At 38.4% G+C, this 15,168-nt stretch overlaps 1 protein-coding gene across 1 annotated transcript; it reads right to left on the minus strand.

The window, feature by feature from the left end:
- Nucleotides 1-6,523: 6,523 nt before the first annotated feature.
- GDF2 (growth differentiation factor 2) lies at nt 6,524-9,492 on the minus strand (the record flags this gene model as incomplete). Its single annotated transcript, XM_084210387.1, has 2 exons — nt 6,524-7,464; nt 9,150-9,492. The coding sequence occupies 2 exons, from the start codon at nt 9,490-9,492 to the stop codon at nt 6,524-6,526; spliced, it is 1,284 nt and encodes a 427-aa protein (XP_084066513.1).
- Between the last annotated feature and the right edge of the window lie 5,676 nt (nt 9,493-15,168).

Here is a 15,168-nt window from a genome sequence, read left to right on the forward strand (position 1 = left end):
GGCTTCATCTGAAATGAATTGCTACCCCAGCTACTCTGTTTGCTGGAGGTAGCCACAAGAATAGACTCTGAAATCTGGGAAGAGCATGTTTTTGTACTCCTGTCAAAATGTTGCTACATATGAATGCATGTGGAGGGGAGAGTCCAAAGATGGTCTGAGCCTTTCTGGATGCACTCTGTTGGTGTATGTGTGAGTGTCCTGAATGAAGCTTGCCACTCACAACTCTCAACTTACTGTGCAAAGTGTGTTACAGATGTTAGATACAAGGTGCTAACAGTCACCTCATCTTAGAATGTAACAGACAGAGATGAATTGACATGAAGACAATAGTCAGAAAGGAGAAAAGAACAGAACAGCAATTGAATATTTTGAATCAGTATGGCAGATATCAGCTGTGCCTTCCATACCTAAATGAGGTATATCTATCACTGCTAAACTCTTTACATGACAATTTTTTCCATCGCATTTAAGAAAGTATTTCCACTTATGAACAATATTCTTCTCCAGTGAGGCCTTATATAGAGGTTAAAAATCACAAAATGGCACTTTCCTGCCTGTGATTGTTACATAATAGTAACATTATGAAAATATACTTTCCTCTATTTTCCTGACATTTATTTTGCCTTTTATCACAGTCTATAAAGATTTTCATATCAGAAGTGCTGGAAATGGTAGCTGAGCTTCTTATGAAGCAAAGATACCGAGAAATATATCCAGTATTGTGATTAGATAAGGCAAAACCCCACAGCTCAATTTATCTCTCAAGGTATGCACATTCATTCCCATGTACTTTATTGCTGCCACATAAAAAAAAAAGTAAATGTAAAATTAAGGATTTTTTCCAACATGCACAATTTAAAATGCTAGGACAGTGGAAAAAAACTATCTTTCCTCACTGGATCTGTTCAGTAATCTATTTCTATTGAAATTCAATATGAATATTCAGTATGGATTTCTGAATTCAATGTGACATGCCACTTTCACTGCAACCTTGGTAATTCTTTACAGATGGTGTTAGAAGGTAAGAATCCTTTCTGTGTGGTGTGAATTCCTTAAGATTTGGAGAATGACTATTAGCTTACTCATTTTGAGGCTCATATAGCTTAAATTTTTTATCAAATATGTTGTTTAATGCAAGTGTGTTCATTGAACTCTGAATAACCAGATCCAAAATGTAACTCTACCATCTATTCTAATTTATAATATAACTCAAGCCAAAGTCTTATTTTGATTTTAGTTTTGAGCAGAACTAAATAGCTAAGGCTTAGTTTTAGCTTTTATAACTCATAAAACTTTATGATCCTCTAAAATCTGTCCACAAGTATTTCATTTTCTGACTTCCTGTGGGTATGAATTTCCCACATACTCTGAAAAGAGGTATTTTTTATCTGTCCCAGACTAGTCTGCATGCAGAGTCTGCATTACTCAGATCACATGCTAAAAACCTTCCACAGGCACAAGACTGAATGTTTTGCTGTATAGTATTTGCATTCTATATTCTCCTCCAGTACTCCCCATTTCTCGTTGATCCCACCCTTCCCTCATCAGACCCATGTAGGTATTTGGTCACTGACAAGCCGCAGTAGCAGGAGGCTCATCTGAAGGTGGCAGCAAGAACACCTTTTTCACTGGCAGAGATGCCAACAGGATAAAGGTGAAAGTTGGAATAAACTGCTTTTGGTTTAGTAAAGCCTTTCATACAGCCATTTTTAAAATTATATGTATGAATAAGAATTAATTTAAAGGTGATAGCTGGCTTCCAAACACTGAGAGGCAGAATTTATTAGCTCAAGCACAGGACTATGCTAATGAAATATTTAATGCTTCCAGGACTTCAATAAGTATTTCTAGACAAACCTTCCCTGCCTTTTATAGATGTACAAGTCTGGGTCAGTACTACTTCATGGCTGTCTGTGACAGGCATGACTGGATTGAAGAGGTATGGTCTAAGACTGCCTATTCTGTTCTGTTCTTGTACTCTTTGGTACAAAGGAAAACTTGTTCCTGAGTAGGCTTTCTAGGCCCCTGAGAAATAAAAAGAATTAATAATAACACCCTTAGATTCCTTCCTAATTTCCATGCCAAAAGAAGTAATGTCAGATTTTTGTCCCAAGGTTTTTCAGTTTTTTGCGCCATACAAACCTGTATAGATTAAAATTGAAGTTGGAAGTTTTCTTTCACATTATTTTAATATTAAAATATTTCTATTTTATGAAAATGAAAATAGTATTCTGAATTGCTTAATGATTACATTTGTAATAAGAAAAACTTTAATCCAAAATCTGTTAGATTTGATTTTTTGTAAATATTCCCTTCCCTTCCCTTCCCTTCCCTTCCCTTCCCTTCCCTTCCCTTCCCTTCCCTTCCCTTCCCTTCCCTTCCCTTCCCTTCCCTTCCCTTCCCTTCCCTTCCCTTCCCTTCCCTTCCCTTCCCTTCCCTTCCCTTCCCTTCCCTTCCCTTCCCTTCCCTTCCCTTCCCTTCCCTTCCCTTCCCTTCCCTTCCCTTCCCTTCCCTTCCCTTCCCTTCCCTTCCCTTCCCTTCCCTTCCCCCCAATTTTTACAGTGATCAAGAAAAAGAAAAAAAAAAGAGAATGAGAAGATGATTTATATTTTTAAAGTAAGATTGGGTGAGGGTAGAAAAAGTGTATTTTGAAATCTCTCTAATTTCAGCCAGGAGCAGGTAGAGAGTCACCACAGTTTATGAAGCACAGCCGTGATAAACTCACATTTAATAGCTCCACTGAGTAGATGAACTACTATATTCTAGACAAGTAGAAGATTCAGGAGGTCATCCAGAAAATGCATTTCAAATATGCAACCTGGCCTAGTTCAGAAACATACTTTTGAACGTGAAGTCCCTGAAGAATTGGTATAGTATGTGTTTGCATTATATTTTCTGTATTCTCTACATCCCACATTTTGGATAGATTTACATGTTCAGTACACCAAGCAGAGTTGGCCAGTCATAAATACTGAATATTAAATACTCTATCAAGCCCTCCTATCCTAGGGTTATATTGGAAGCAGTGAGAGGTCCAGTCACCCACAGCAGGTTTTGTGTGGTAGCCATCATGGATGGCGGCCCCCAAACCAATCTGATCCTGCAGAGGGTTCTGCCCCCAAACTGATCCAATTCCCGCAGAGGGTTCTGCCCCCAAACGGATCCCATTCCTGCAGAGGGTTCTGCCCCCAAACTGATCCAATTCCCACAGAGGGTTCTGCCCCCAAACGGATCCCATTCCTGCAGAGGGTTCTGCCCCCAAACTGATCCCATTCCTGCAGAGGGTTCTGCCTCCAAACCAATCCAATTCCCACAGAGGGTTCTGCCCCCAAACTGATCCAATTCCCACAGAGGGTTCTGCCCCCAAACTGATCCCATTCCTGCAGAGGGTTCTGCCCCCAAACCAATCCCATCCCTGCAGAGGGTTCTGCCCCCAAACCGATCCCATCCCTGCAGAGGGTTCTGCCCCCAAACCGATCCCATTCCTGCAGAGGGTTCTGCCCCCAAACCGATCCCATTCCTGCAGAGGGTTCTGCCCCCAAACCGATCCCATCCCTGCAGAGGGTTCTGCCCCCAAACCGATCCCATTCCTGCAGAGGGTTCTGCCCCCAAACCGATCCCATTCCTGCAGAGGGTTCTGCTGAGGCCCTGAGGCCCTGATGGCTCCTCCTGGCACTGCTGCCCCCCATGCTGATGTACGGCCCCTTGAGCTGTGTGGCTGTGACATCGGCCTTGTGTTTCTGGCAAATGAATAAGTTTTCATTCTAACTGTGCATTCTATCTGAACACTGCACAAGGCCCAGCTTGCTCCTCAGTAACACAAGCTGCTGGTCAACATTCACAACCCAGTCATGAGGGTGGGCTTTCTCAGTGTCCAGTGGGGCCCAGCTTGAAGCAGGGGCAGCATGCTTACCTGTTCTTCACAGTCTGAGGACTCTCCAGAACCATCTTCACCACTTGGCTGACTTGTTGCATCACAAAGCATTTGAAACCTGAGCGATCTCAAACAATTATTTAAAATTAAATGTGCAAAACTACATAAATCAAGCTGCTAAATGTAAAGCCAAACATCAATTTGACACGCACTTCAGCCATGCTGAAGGTAGCAGCAGCTGTAGTCACTACTGGGCTCTCATTTCATCTTGACCCCGTTCGTTACCCTGTGGAAAGATTCATGTTTCATTTTCCTACCGTGCCAAACAAAATGTTAAGCCAGTGGGCATGATTGTTAAAGCTGGCCGGAAACACAATTGATTTTTTTCATTGAATATAAAAGCAACTTCTAGTCCAGTTTTGTGATGGGCTCTGTAGGTCTTCTCTGGAATTCTGAGAGCATAGCTAGGAGCTGAGGTCTTGAGCCAAAAATGGTTTGGGGGATTTTTTTTCCCATCCAAAGAAGGGACATAAAGATCGTTGTTTGACTTCAGAATGTAACACCCCCCCCCCACACCCTCCCTTGATTCTTGAGAATTTCTCTCTGTGAAGTTTTTTCTTCTTCTCCATTTTTTTCATTTAATTATGGACAAAGTCCTGTATTCAGTGAAGTTAAAATATAACTAGGACCTTGTGTTTAGATGACTGGAGGGCACTTAGCTACAATTACATTGACACAAGGGTGAATAAGTCTTCTAATGTGATCAAACCAAGTGCATGTTTGGTTGTTTCTGTCACTGAGAAGTTTTGCAAAATGTCAGGAGCTTAGGAGAGAGGAACAAAATAGGGAGACAATACAGGGGGCTCTGGCAGGAGGAAGACATAACGATGACTGTGAGATGACAGAAGCCAGTGGCAAAATGATTACTGCTGTGGGAAGCTTAAGAGGTTAATGGCATGCAGCTAGGGATGTATGGAGTTTGCATGGACCCAGTTCTCAGATCTGATCCAATTGCAGACCAGTTCTAAAGAAAAAGACTATAAATCAGTTCAAGAATTCTAGTGAATCGTGCTTTGTGCTCATGGTTTGTCATCTAACCAGCAGTTCTTGATGGAATTACAACCGCCCTGCTCACACTCACCTGCTATTTGCTCTGTATTAGGTTAACAATAGTAAATAAACTGTGTATTGGATTTCAAGCTGACCTGTTCATGCCAAATGAATTCGTCTTGCCCACAGGCTGTCATAATTCAAAACATATGTATCGATTTAAATTCTGCTGCTTCCATACATTGGGGTACTGTTTAGATTTTTTCCTCATCAATATTCTTCACCTTTTTGAATGGATGCATAGTCTGTTAAGGATTTGGTTCAAAAGGGTTCTCAGGTAGCTGTGTAAGGTGGTTAAGGAGTAGAAGTGAGGTGCACTATGGTGATGTTGTACAGCACTTACCCCTGTCACCTGCAACCAGTTTAAGATGGTTTGTCTTTTTACAGGCACAACCTCCATTAGCATCAAAGGAAGTTTACTTTAATTGCAGGAAAGATGGTGTCCTTGCTTAGTGAAAATAAAACTGAAGCCAGAAGAATGATAGTATGATAGTATATTTCTCATACAGCAATGTAACAGGACACAGACAGAAGTTTTCCATTTTTCCCAGACTTCTAAGGGGTGAAAGAATTTTGTACGTAAAATAGAGTTTTTCCTATGAAGAAATTTTTAAAAAGTGAGAACCTCTGAACAACAAATTTAGGCCTCTAAATAAGCAGCCTGAGCTTTTCAAAAGTGCTGAGCTCTACCAACCCCCACTGCTCTTAGGATACAGCTTCTAAGGCTGGACATCATTTGACTGCATGTTCTTGCAAAGAAATACTAAGAATATGCAGTGGGTCAAAGTGGCTCCTTATCTTTGTGCGGCGATAAGGGCTGCTGCTCCTCCTAGGAAACAGTGTCTTAGAAGCGGAAGGCTGCACTTCTTATCATTCAAGTGTGTGCCATAAAGGGGTAAAAATAGGGACATTGAGGATAAGAAAGCTGAAACTAAGGCACCTGCTACCCACAGAAGGAAACTTGGGAATGAAATAAGTGAGAGTCTCTTCTGTTTTGAATACTGCAAATCTTCACTTACAGGAACAAATAATTTGCCTGTAAAAGCTTCTGAGATTACTGATATGAGAAAAGGCCTCCTAGATTTAGATTCCTGACTTTATCGTACAGACAACATTCCATTTACTGAGTTTTACCGAAGTTGAAAATGTCAGAGTTGACTGAGAGAATTAGATTTCAAGAGCTGTTAAACATTTGCAGGACATCCTAAACCCCCACTGAAAATCCTCTAGTGACCTAAATACCATTAATTAAACACAAAGTTTGAAATAAGACATTGACATTGTATCACTGTCACCAGAAAATGCATAGTTCATTCAATCTCACAATATTTTAATCCAGTATTAGCTTTGCCATGATATATAATGCAGGCTATTTACAAAGATTGCCATTCTTTAAATGCCAATTTTCCCTTAAAACAAGCAGCAACAACCTTGCTCCAAACCTTGTTTGTAATGGTCTTCATTTGCATCACTATTGTACAGATTTACACAGGACAGAAAAAGGGCATTTTCCTATTCCTAGAGCTTCTGCCTTGTATACTACCTGCAGCCACATTCTGCCACTTTCATCCCTTCATAGTTATATATCAAAGTGGGCACACCAGCATCATCCTTATAAAGAATGGAGATTGAATCCAGTTTGGTTGGAACACAACAGGCCTTGGAAGCTTTTTTGGGGTTTTGGAGGTGCACCAGAGTTTGGACAATAGCATGTTTAGTTGGGGTGACGTTATCTGTCAGAGGGAAGAAGCAGCCTCCTTTACACTCAAAAGCCTCATAATCTTTTGGTGCAATGATCCAGGAATCCCAGCCAATCTCTTCAAAGTTCACATGGAGGGAAGTTCTCCTGCAGTGGTTGGCTCCAACACTTCTCTTGCTTCTGGAGGAATGCAGGTGGGGTCCAGTGATGGCCTTTTCCTCTCCCTGCTGTTCCTCTTCAGATGAAGTGTTGTTCTTCCCTAGTTTCTTGAGCACACTTTCTTGTTCATGAACAATCATCTCACGAAGCTCCACTTTGGTCTCCTTTGTCCCATTGCTGCGGTCATTGGAGAACACTATTAACAGGGGCAGGTTTTTTGTGTCAGGGGTAACACTGACATCCAGCTTCTCACAAGCAAAACCACTCAGAGCTTTAGTCTCTATAACAACCTCTAGCTTGTTTTTAGTCTCCAGTCTGTCTGCCCTGACCCATCTTTTCACAGCACTGGACACTTCAAACATCTTCCAACCACATTCCTGGATATTGTGGGAGACAAGGGAAGATTTGGTACTTTCTGGGTTTTCCCAGTGGCCATCATCTAGAACATCATAAATTACCATGTTGCCTTCCAGCCTAGGGAGAGACCCAACTTCCCTGTGACAGGAGATATAAATTCTCAATTCAGCTCTGGTGATTTCCTCATATTGTGGAATAGAGATGTTGAAGAACAAAATGTGTTTCTGAAATGGGTTTTCTTCTGGTGAATCTAAAGAAACAACATCTGCAATAGGAAATTAAAACGTGGTTACAGTGCTTCTGACTGTCCAAGTAAGTTGATTTTAAAATATATATTTTGGGGATAAAATAAGAGCATATTTTGGGGATAAAATAAGAGCATTATAATACATAACACAGCATTAAAAAAAACCCCAAAAATCCTGTCTTCTGGCCAAGTTTCAAGGGCAGAGAGAGAAAAGAGGAAATGGAAGTCCCTGGTGTTGGTAGTATTTTACTGTGATTGCATAGCCAGGTGAGTGTGTGGAGGGAAGCATAAAGAGTCAGCCTAGAACAAACTATGGATCATGGTGGACAGTATAAGTACATAAATAAGGCAAGTGCAGTTTTCAGATTTAGCAATTCACTGAAGACATTTTTTACACAAAGAATTTGTAAAAAACCCGATGATTTCCTACTCTTCTGCTCTAATATACATATACGTCTTTTAAGAACTGGCTGTACTGAGGCTTTTGTTGTTGTCTTCAGATAAATTTGAAAGCAGATTAGACTGGAAGTTTGGGGAAATAGAAAAGTTTTTGAAAGTCCTGACTTGAAGTTCCAGTCTTTATCTGAACTGGGTCTTGGTGATAAACAGCCTTTCATGGCCAGGTCCCAGACTGTTCCAGGCTGGACTCCCTGAATTTGTGTGGATTTGTTCACGTTTTCTTTGTTGTCTGCAAATCTATGTGCAGTACCAGCAAGTTTGCCTTGGGAGGGGCAGATATTTGGCTGGAAGATCAGATTGGTAATATTTAAAAGTCATCCCTGATGTCTATTTAATGGTCAATGTAAACTAACTGCTTAATCGTGACTAGATTTTAGGGCAATTTTAATTGACTGTTGCTGCCATTTCTTCAGATTATTTACTCTGTAAAGTAGTCAGAGGGGAGTGTGAGATATGGAAACTATCATCTAGGTTCTATTGTTGAGATTTCTTTCTATTTCAGGACTAGGGACACTAATCTGGGAATTTGGAGTTCTCCGTGTGCTGTTACTTGTGTATGTCTATTTTTCAAATAAACAGAAGCTTCATTTCTCCCTGCTTCATTTTGCAACAATGATTGCACTTACTTCTAACTTTTTTACTGCCTGATGGATCTTTTAAAAGTCTATTTAATGTTACACAGACAGGGATCTTGAATTTTTTCTGTTGATAGAAGCATGACTAACCATTTCCATATAAATCTTTGTCTAACCCAGAATTTTGGAGGAGCAGTGCTGGTCCTTGTTTGGATTCAGCAACAAATTTCTCAGCTGGTTGCTGTAGTTTTTAAATATGTACAGAGCCCACCAGAAAGAAAAGCTCTCTAGCATCATTCTCAATTATAGGTGATCAAAAGTTTGCATGCTAACATAAAAACTCAGTTTGAAGTATCTAGGATTGAGAAACGGGCTTCATGTAAACCTTGTTATTTGGTGCATCATCTTAGCTCAAGCATTTGAGAAGAGAATATTGTACATTATATTTTCTGCTTTGAAAATATCAAAGAAAAAACTAAAGGTAACTGCATTTTTTAAAGATTGAAAGAAACTATACAGTAAGAATATAGCCAAAATTTTAATGTTTAATTTCTAAAGAATCCGTGGAAGTTAGGAACTCAGTTTCTTCTGAATTTTAAAAGAATCTGACTATTTACTATTAATTTACTTCTTTAAAAATTGTAGTCCACATATTGAGGACTTTCCTACCTTCAGTACTGAAGCTCCTTACAATATTGGATGCAGGAATGGAAGACTTGTCCGCAGCATATCTGTTGTATAAATCAATCATGAACTGTGGTGGTTCTTCTTTGCTCTTTACTTGTGAGGGGACTCTTGACAAATTCAAACTCCTCAGTAAATCCATCTTCATATTCTCCAAGAAAGATTTAAAGTTGAAGTGGGTCTCATCTTCTGCTTCCCCAGGATGAAAGTGTGCATCAGACTTTCCCATACCTGATAGCCTGTCCCAGTCTTCCAAAGGCTTGCCTCTTGTCAAACAAGCAATGATGTTGAAAACAGACAGTGCAGCTAATACTCCAAAACAACACATTTCTTCTATATTTACTTTCTGGTGGAGAGACAAGAGGACAAGGGTATTTTAGCTGATTGCCAGTCTTGTTTCAATACGGACAGAGGAAAGAAGATGTAAGGCAAACAACTGGAATGCCCTTTGCAAATCACTTTCTGGTATTCTTTTTGCAGTCTGCTTCCAACCCCAGCCTCTTGTCAGTTGTCAAGCAGATTGGTCATACACTTGTCCTTATCAGAGTCATTGATGCCATGCTTCAGCTTCTGTTATCTAGCAAAGCTCTTAGTTAATGAAGATTCTGTAAACATCTGACAAACACATGTGGCTGGTAGGAAGGACACTGTATATTGTAAAGAATCCACATTTCACTTTAGGGTCATCTTTGCTTAATTACATTCTTCTATCATTTCCTTGCCAACACAGACAGAAGCTTTCTTAGGGACGCAGAAGTTTACACTGTTTTCAGCAAGACTAGAAAATACAGACCTAGAACAAAATTGCTCTATTAGCTATTAGCAAATATCATCTCACTAATCATTTATACAATCCCCTCACATATGATTAGAAAATGCCCCTTAGTTTGATGGAGACGTGTGATTCTGCAAGACATGATCTCATGACATTACAAACAACCTTAAAACTTCTTTCTGTTTATCAGCCAAGGGCTATTGTTTGTACACAGTGAAATCTCTGTTTTGTGTCAAGTTTGCTTCATGCTGTTTGGAGGCTTGTCCATTTTTATTCCTTTGGTGTATGGGAATTTAGGCTTGTTTTTATAGTATCTTATGTAATATATTTCATAGATTCATGATGGTCAATCTAGTCCAAGAACAACCAGTCATTTTTTCAGCAACCTCAAAATGAAGACATAACTAGGCCTTCCAAGGCCACATGGAAAGTAAAAAGTCCTTTTGAAGATACAGAAGGTTATCTCTGAAGATATAGTGTGCATGAGAAGAACAGGCCAAGGCAAATGAATTTCTCATGATGCAGAAGAAAAACCAGGTTTATTTACCTTAATGAATGTATTATGATTTAATCTAATGATATATAATTGCTTTTTCTATGCATCATTTTTTCTAAGAACTACTCAATCCGTACTGTAGACATTCCAAAAAATCTGAAGAATATTGAGCTTTTACATTAACAAAAATCTCATTGCAAATATGTAGTCAAGGTTTTGCCTTTTTTGGCCATTCCTTTTGTTTTTTAGCTGTGGATACACAGCATTAAAAGTGATCCGACACTTCTGCAATGTTTTCTTATTGTCTGTTCAAGTGTTAACTTGGATCCAAGATCCTTGTTAATTATGTTCCTATGACATAAAGTTAAAAAGGATTATTTGGCATTGATTCTGGTCTCTTGCATAGCAAGACTTATATTTACTCAGGGCATTTGTGTTTCCTACCTATATGCAGAGTCAAATTGCCTGTGTTTGGATAAACATAACTTTTAAAGTGCCAACAGGCTTTATCTGAACGTGTCAGAAAATCAAAAATTTCTTCAATTTTTGTAGCTAAAATATTATCACCTACAGCTAAAAACCCCTTCATGCCACATTCATAATTTCATTGTGCCTGAATTAACATTCTAGACAGGAATTCTTGTAACTTTCTGGCTAGTTTAAGGAGTCCCATAGCACTGACATTTTCTCCTTTCAAAGTGCTTGAACAGTGTAATCAAGTTACTTCTCAGTTTTCTTTCTGATAAACAGATTGATTTTTTAATAACAAAAGACATTTTCTCTCCCTGTTTTGGCATTTATCTTTTTTATTTCTCTTTCAGAATTTGAAGGTCTTCTTGACAAGGTGAAGCCTAGGGCTATATATAGTTTTCTAGTGGCAGTCCACCAGTGCCACATGCAGAAATAAAATATCCTTTCTTTATGTGGTTCACTGCTCCAGTGTGTATCTTTCCAAAGCTTTCACTGGTTGCCATTACATAGCTTCATGCTGGGTGCTCAAACTGCACCACAAATCCATGACAAACGCAACATTTTTAAGGGATATGACTTTCAAGGGTGCAGTCGTGCACCCAGAGGAGCAGCCTCCATTCCTTGTGACTAGGTACCTGAAGTTCTGTATCTGTCTACTTTAAAATTAATTTTAATTACATAGAGTGCAGCTAGATCAAGTGATCTGTATAAACACCTCTCTCCTCCTGCAAATCCTTTGGGGGTTGCTATATACAGACTCTAAGCTCATACAAAAAGGTGTCAAATACTGTCAGGCCAAGTGTCAGCTTTGCAGAAACTTTACAATGAACAGTTTAACTCAGTGGAAATACCTTTTGAAAGCTGTTCTTTGAGGTTTGGCAGTGAGACATTTTTTAATTAATGTGATACAGAAACACATTAATATTGTCCGGTGGTTTATTTTAATTACGCAGCCTTGGCAAGTGAATTGAATACTGCACAAAAACCTAGGTACATTGTAGCTGTTGCTGTTACCTCTGGCAATTAAACAATGGTCTGAAAGAATGAAATTGGATTTGTTTTTAAAATAAAAGGGTTTTAACACTTTGCTGGCTAGTATCATCTGTTTTCATGTTTTATCTGCCTTTACTCATACCATTTTATTTTAGGATTAGTTAGTGGAATTATCTTGACCTTTGTTATCACTAGTAACTTTCTCTATAAACTCAAGCATTGAGCAGAATGGTTTATAGGATGTTCAAAGAAACAAAAAGATCTGTTGGAACCAAGACAGTGAGGGTATCAGCATCCTCTGGCAGCAGCTGTCTGCATTTCTGCCATTTCAAGTGAAAAGTTTCTCTTTCCAGAGAAAGATTAGACATCCAGATTCCAAAGATCCAGAAAGGAGTTACTTAAACCACTACAAGTGGTTGAAAGCCTTTTTTTGCATTGAAGAATTGACCAGTACGGCTAAACGCCAAATGAAAAAAGCTTTACTAATAAGAGATGTGTATGACTTGTGTAGCAAGGGTATATTTTGAGAACAATCACACATACAGGTATAATATATAGTTTTGCAAACAGAACTTTAAATGCAGTCTTAACCTCTTGGAGTTTTGTAGGCGTCCTTCTGAGTGCAGTAGCATTTTTCCTCATGTCCTATCTACCTTAGATTACAGTGAGGCATCTCTTGCCATAATAGCTTACATCAGCACATCTTGGAAATAATGTTTTTATCCAAGGACTAATTCAAGATATAGCAAGTATTTCTTAAGGAAAACAAAATGCTATGGATGAGAATATAAGCACACTAAGTTAATATGTCAGGCTTTTCAGAGATAGTGATAAATGGGAGCAAGACTAGAGCTACATAAAAAGGTAAATTTTCATAGAGAGCAGAAATAACATGGATTTAGGATACTTAGAAAAATGTTATGCTTATGGCTTTTCTGTAGGAATGATGACTTTCTGACAACTATTACTTTTTTCTTTATATGTCAGCATTACTCTATCAATTGTAGTTGAATTTCTCATGATTTATAAAAACATAAGATTGTAAATTTTTTAAGGGAGAACTCTAAAAGCAACACTTTTACAAAGGTTTTTCCCAGTAGTTCTAGTGCAAATTACTGTAGTAATTTACAAAGTACAAGAGTAGTTTGTGAGAAGAACTGCAAACTTGATCAGTGATCTTTTGTTAGGCATAACTGGCAGTCATTACAGGGCATCATAGAACTTTTTACTTCTTAGTCAGAGCTTTCTAGGAAGAATTAGCAAGAACTGCTGTTAGAGTAACCTTGCAAAGCCTCCCATGCATGCTGAATCTTGCTTTTATGTATGTTAGCAGGAAGTAGCACATTTACACACCTCTGTTGTCTGAGGAACTGTACCACCTGAACACAGAAAATTGGTGGCAGAAGATACCCAGAACATTAGTAGGATAGGAACCTTCCAGTTATTTGTTACTCAGAAGGAAGTGTGGTAGTATCCTTCCCTTAAAAAAAGCAATTCTTAATAGGACAAGATACTGCCTAAGGTTAGACAGTTTGTTGAGGAGGAAGCACTCCATATCTTATAAGTTGTGCTATCTTAGGGAATTCAGATGTTTCTTCCACTCTTGGTCTCTATGCTATTGTACAGCAGGTGGGTGAAAATGAAGTATGTGGCAAGTGTGTCCTACAACACAGGGACACTCAGAGGATTGACAGACACCATGATGGGAACACCAGCTCTTAAAAGACTGCTGTAGTTAAAAGGCTACCATAAATGCATCAACAGGGGATTGTGAAGGAGTTAGAGGGATGCAGAGAGTTTATTTCTATAAAGACTTCCAATGGAACCACTGCCAAATGTTTCCCATTTTGATGTTCATTGTTTGAAAAGAAAGTTAATGAAAGTTCTGGAAAGAGTTCAGAAGAGAGCTGTGAGAAATTGTTTTAAGGCTTAGAATAAGAAATCAATCTATTTAAATCTTAGCCAAAATGTAATTTGACCCTACTCTCTATACTAAAAATACACAGTGAAAGTATTTTGGATAATACATAAAAGGGATCTAATGAAATAGGTTACAGTAAGATCCATTGAATTGAAGCTAAAGCTCATCAAATTCAGTCTAGGATTAAGCCACTGCATATGAACAAAGAGCACTAACTTTTGGAACAACTACTTGTAGTCCAGTAGAGATATTCTATCACATGAAATCTTTAAAGCCAAATTTATGCATGTTTTTCAAAGATATTCCCAAGCTTAAAACAGAAGTTCCATAATGCATGGTGCAGAAACTGCTGAGCAAGGTTCTTTGATCTGTGCTATGCAGGAGGTCGGTCTGGATGATCATAGTATTTCCTTCTGTCTTTAATCTATTGAAGTGCATTATGACAAGCTTAACATGTATTTACAAGTTTCCACCTAATTAACAGAATGTAGGAGAATGCATTTATAGAAAAACAATCAAATATTTTTAGATACTACTGTACCTTTAATTTATTAACTTTTGTTAAAAGCATGTAACAATCTAGAGGATATAAAGAATAATTTACAAAAATATAAATCTTGGTTATTTTATTTTAGTATTTCAACATATTACTATATTGTATGTGTTACTTAGAGAATATGTTTAACAACCTGAAATTATCCAGCAAACCAAAAATGTGGGATATTACATGTCTTTTGTAGAACAAATTATATATTAAGGAAGGGTAACCAAAAATGACTATATTAACATACTGTTTATATGAAAACTTATGCAGTGAACTATACTTGCATCCTGAAGAAAATATACATTTTAAGCCCTTTATTACAGCATTTCTCAGTATAAATATGCATATTAAGAGTATGAGTATTTTAGGCAAAAACTTTTTATTTGTGTACAAAAGTGATATTCTAAAATAAGCCTCCCTTTGCAAGTTCCCTTTCCATCTTCTTGGTTAACCAAAGAGATAAAATAGTCAGAAAATAACATAAAAACATATTTTAGTCCTTTGATTATGGAAAACTTTACACTTAAATTTCTCTCTAAACACCAGGTATCTTGGCTAGGTGAGTTAGGAAGGTATCTGAAGTACTGAATTCCTGGAAGATGTATATGAAAGACAAATGATGACAGTACAGCCTATCCTTGGAGGCAAGCATGTGCATTGTTTTAGTCTTTCCGTGTGCTTTCTGTAGAGGAATTGGAGACTTGCATTGCTTCATCAACACAAGTGCATTCATTTCTCCTTTACAACTTCCCAGAGCAGTCAGGCAGGATTTGTAGGCCTTGTTAAAGGTGTGTTTGTACGAAC

The sequence above is a fragment of the Fringilla coelebs genome (genome assembly GCF_963513975.1).
Source record: "Fringilla coelebs genome assembly, chromosome: 8".
NCBI lineage: Eukaryota > Metazoa > Chordata > Aves > Passeriformes > Fringillidae > Fringilla > Fringilla coelebs.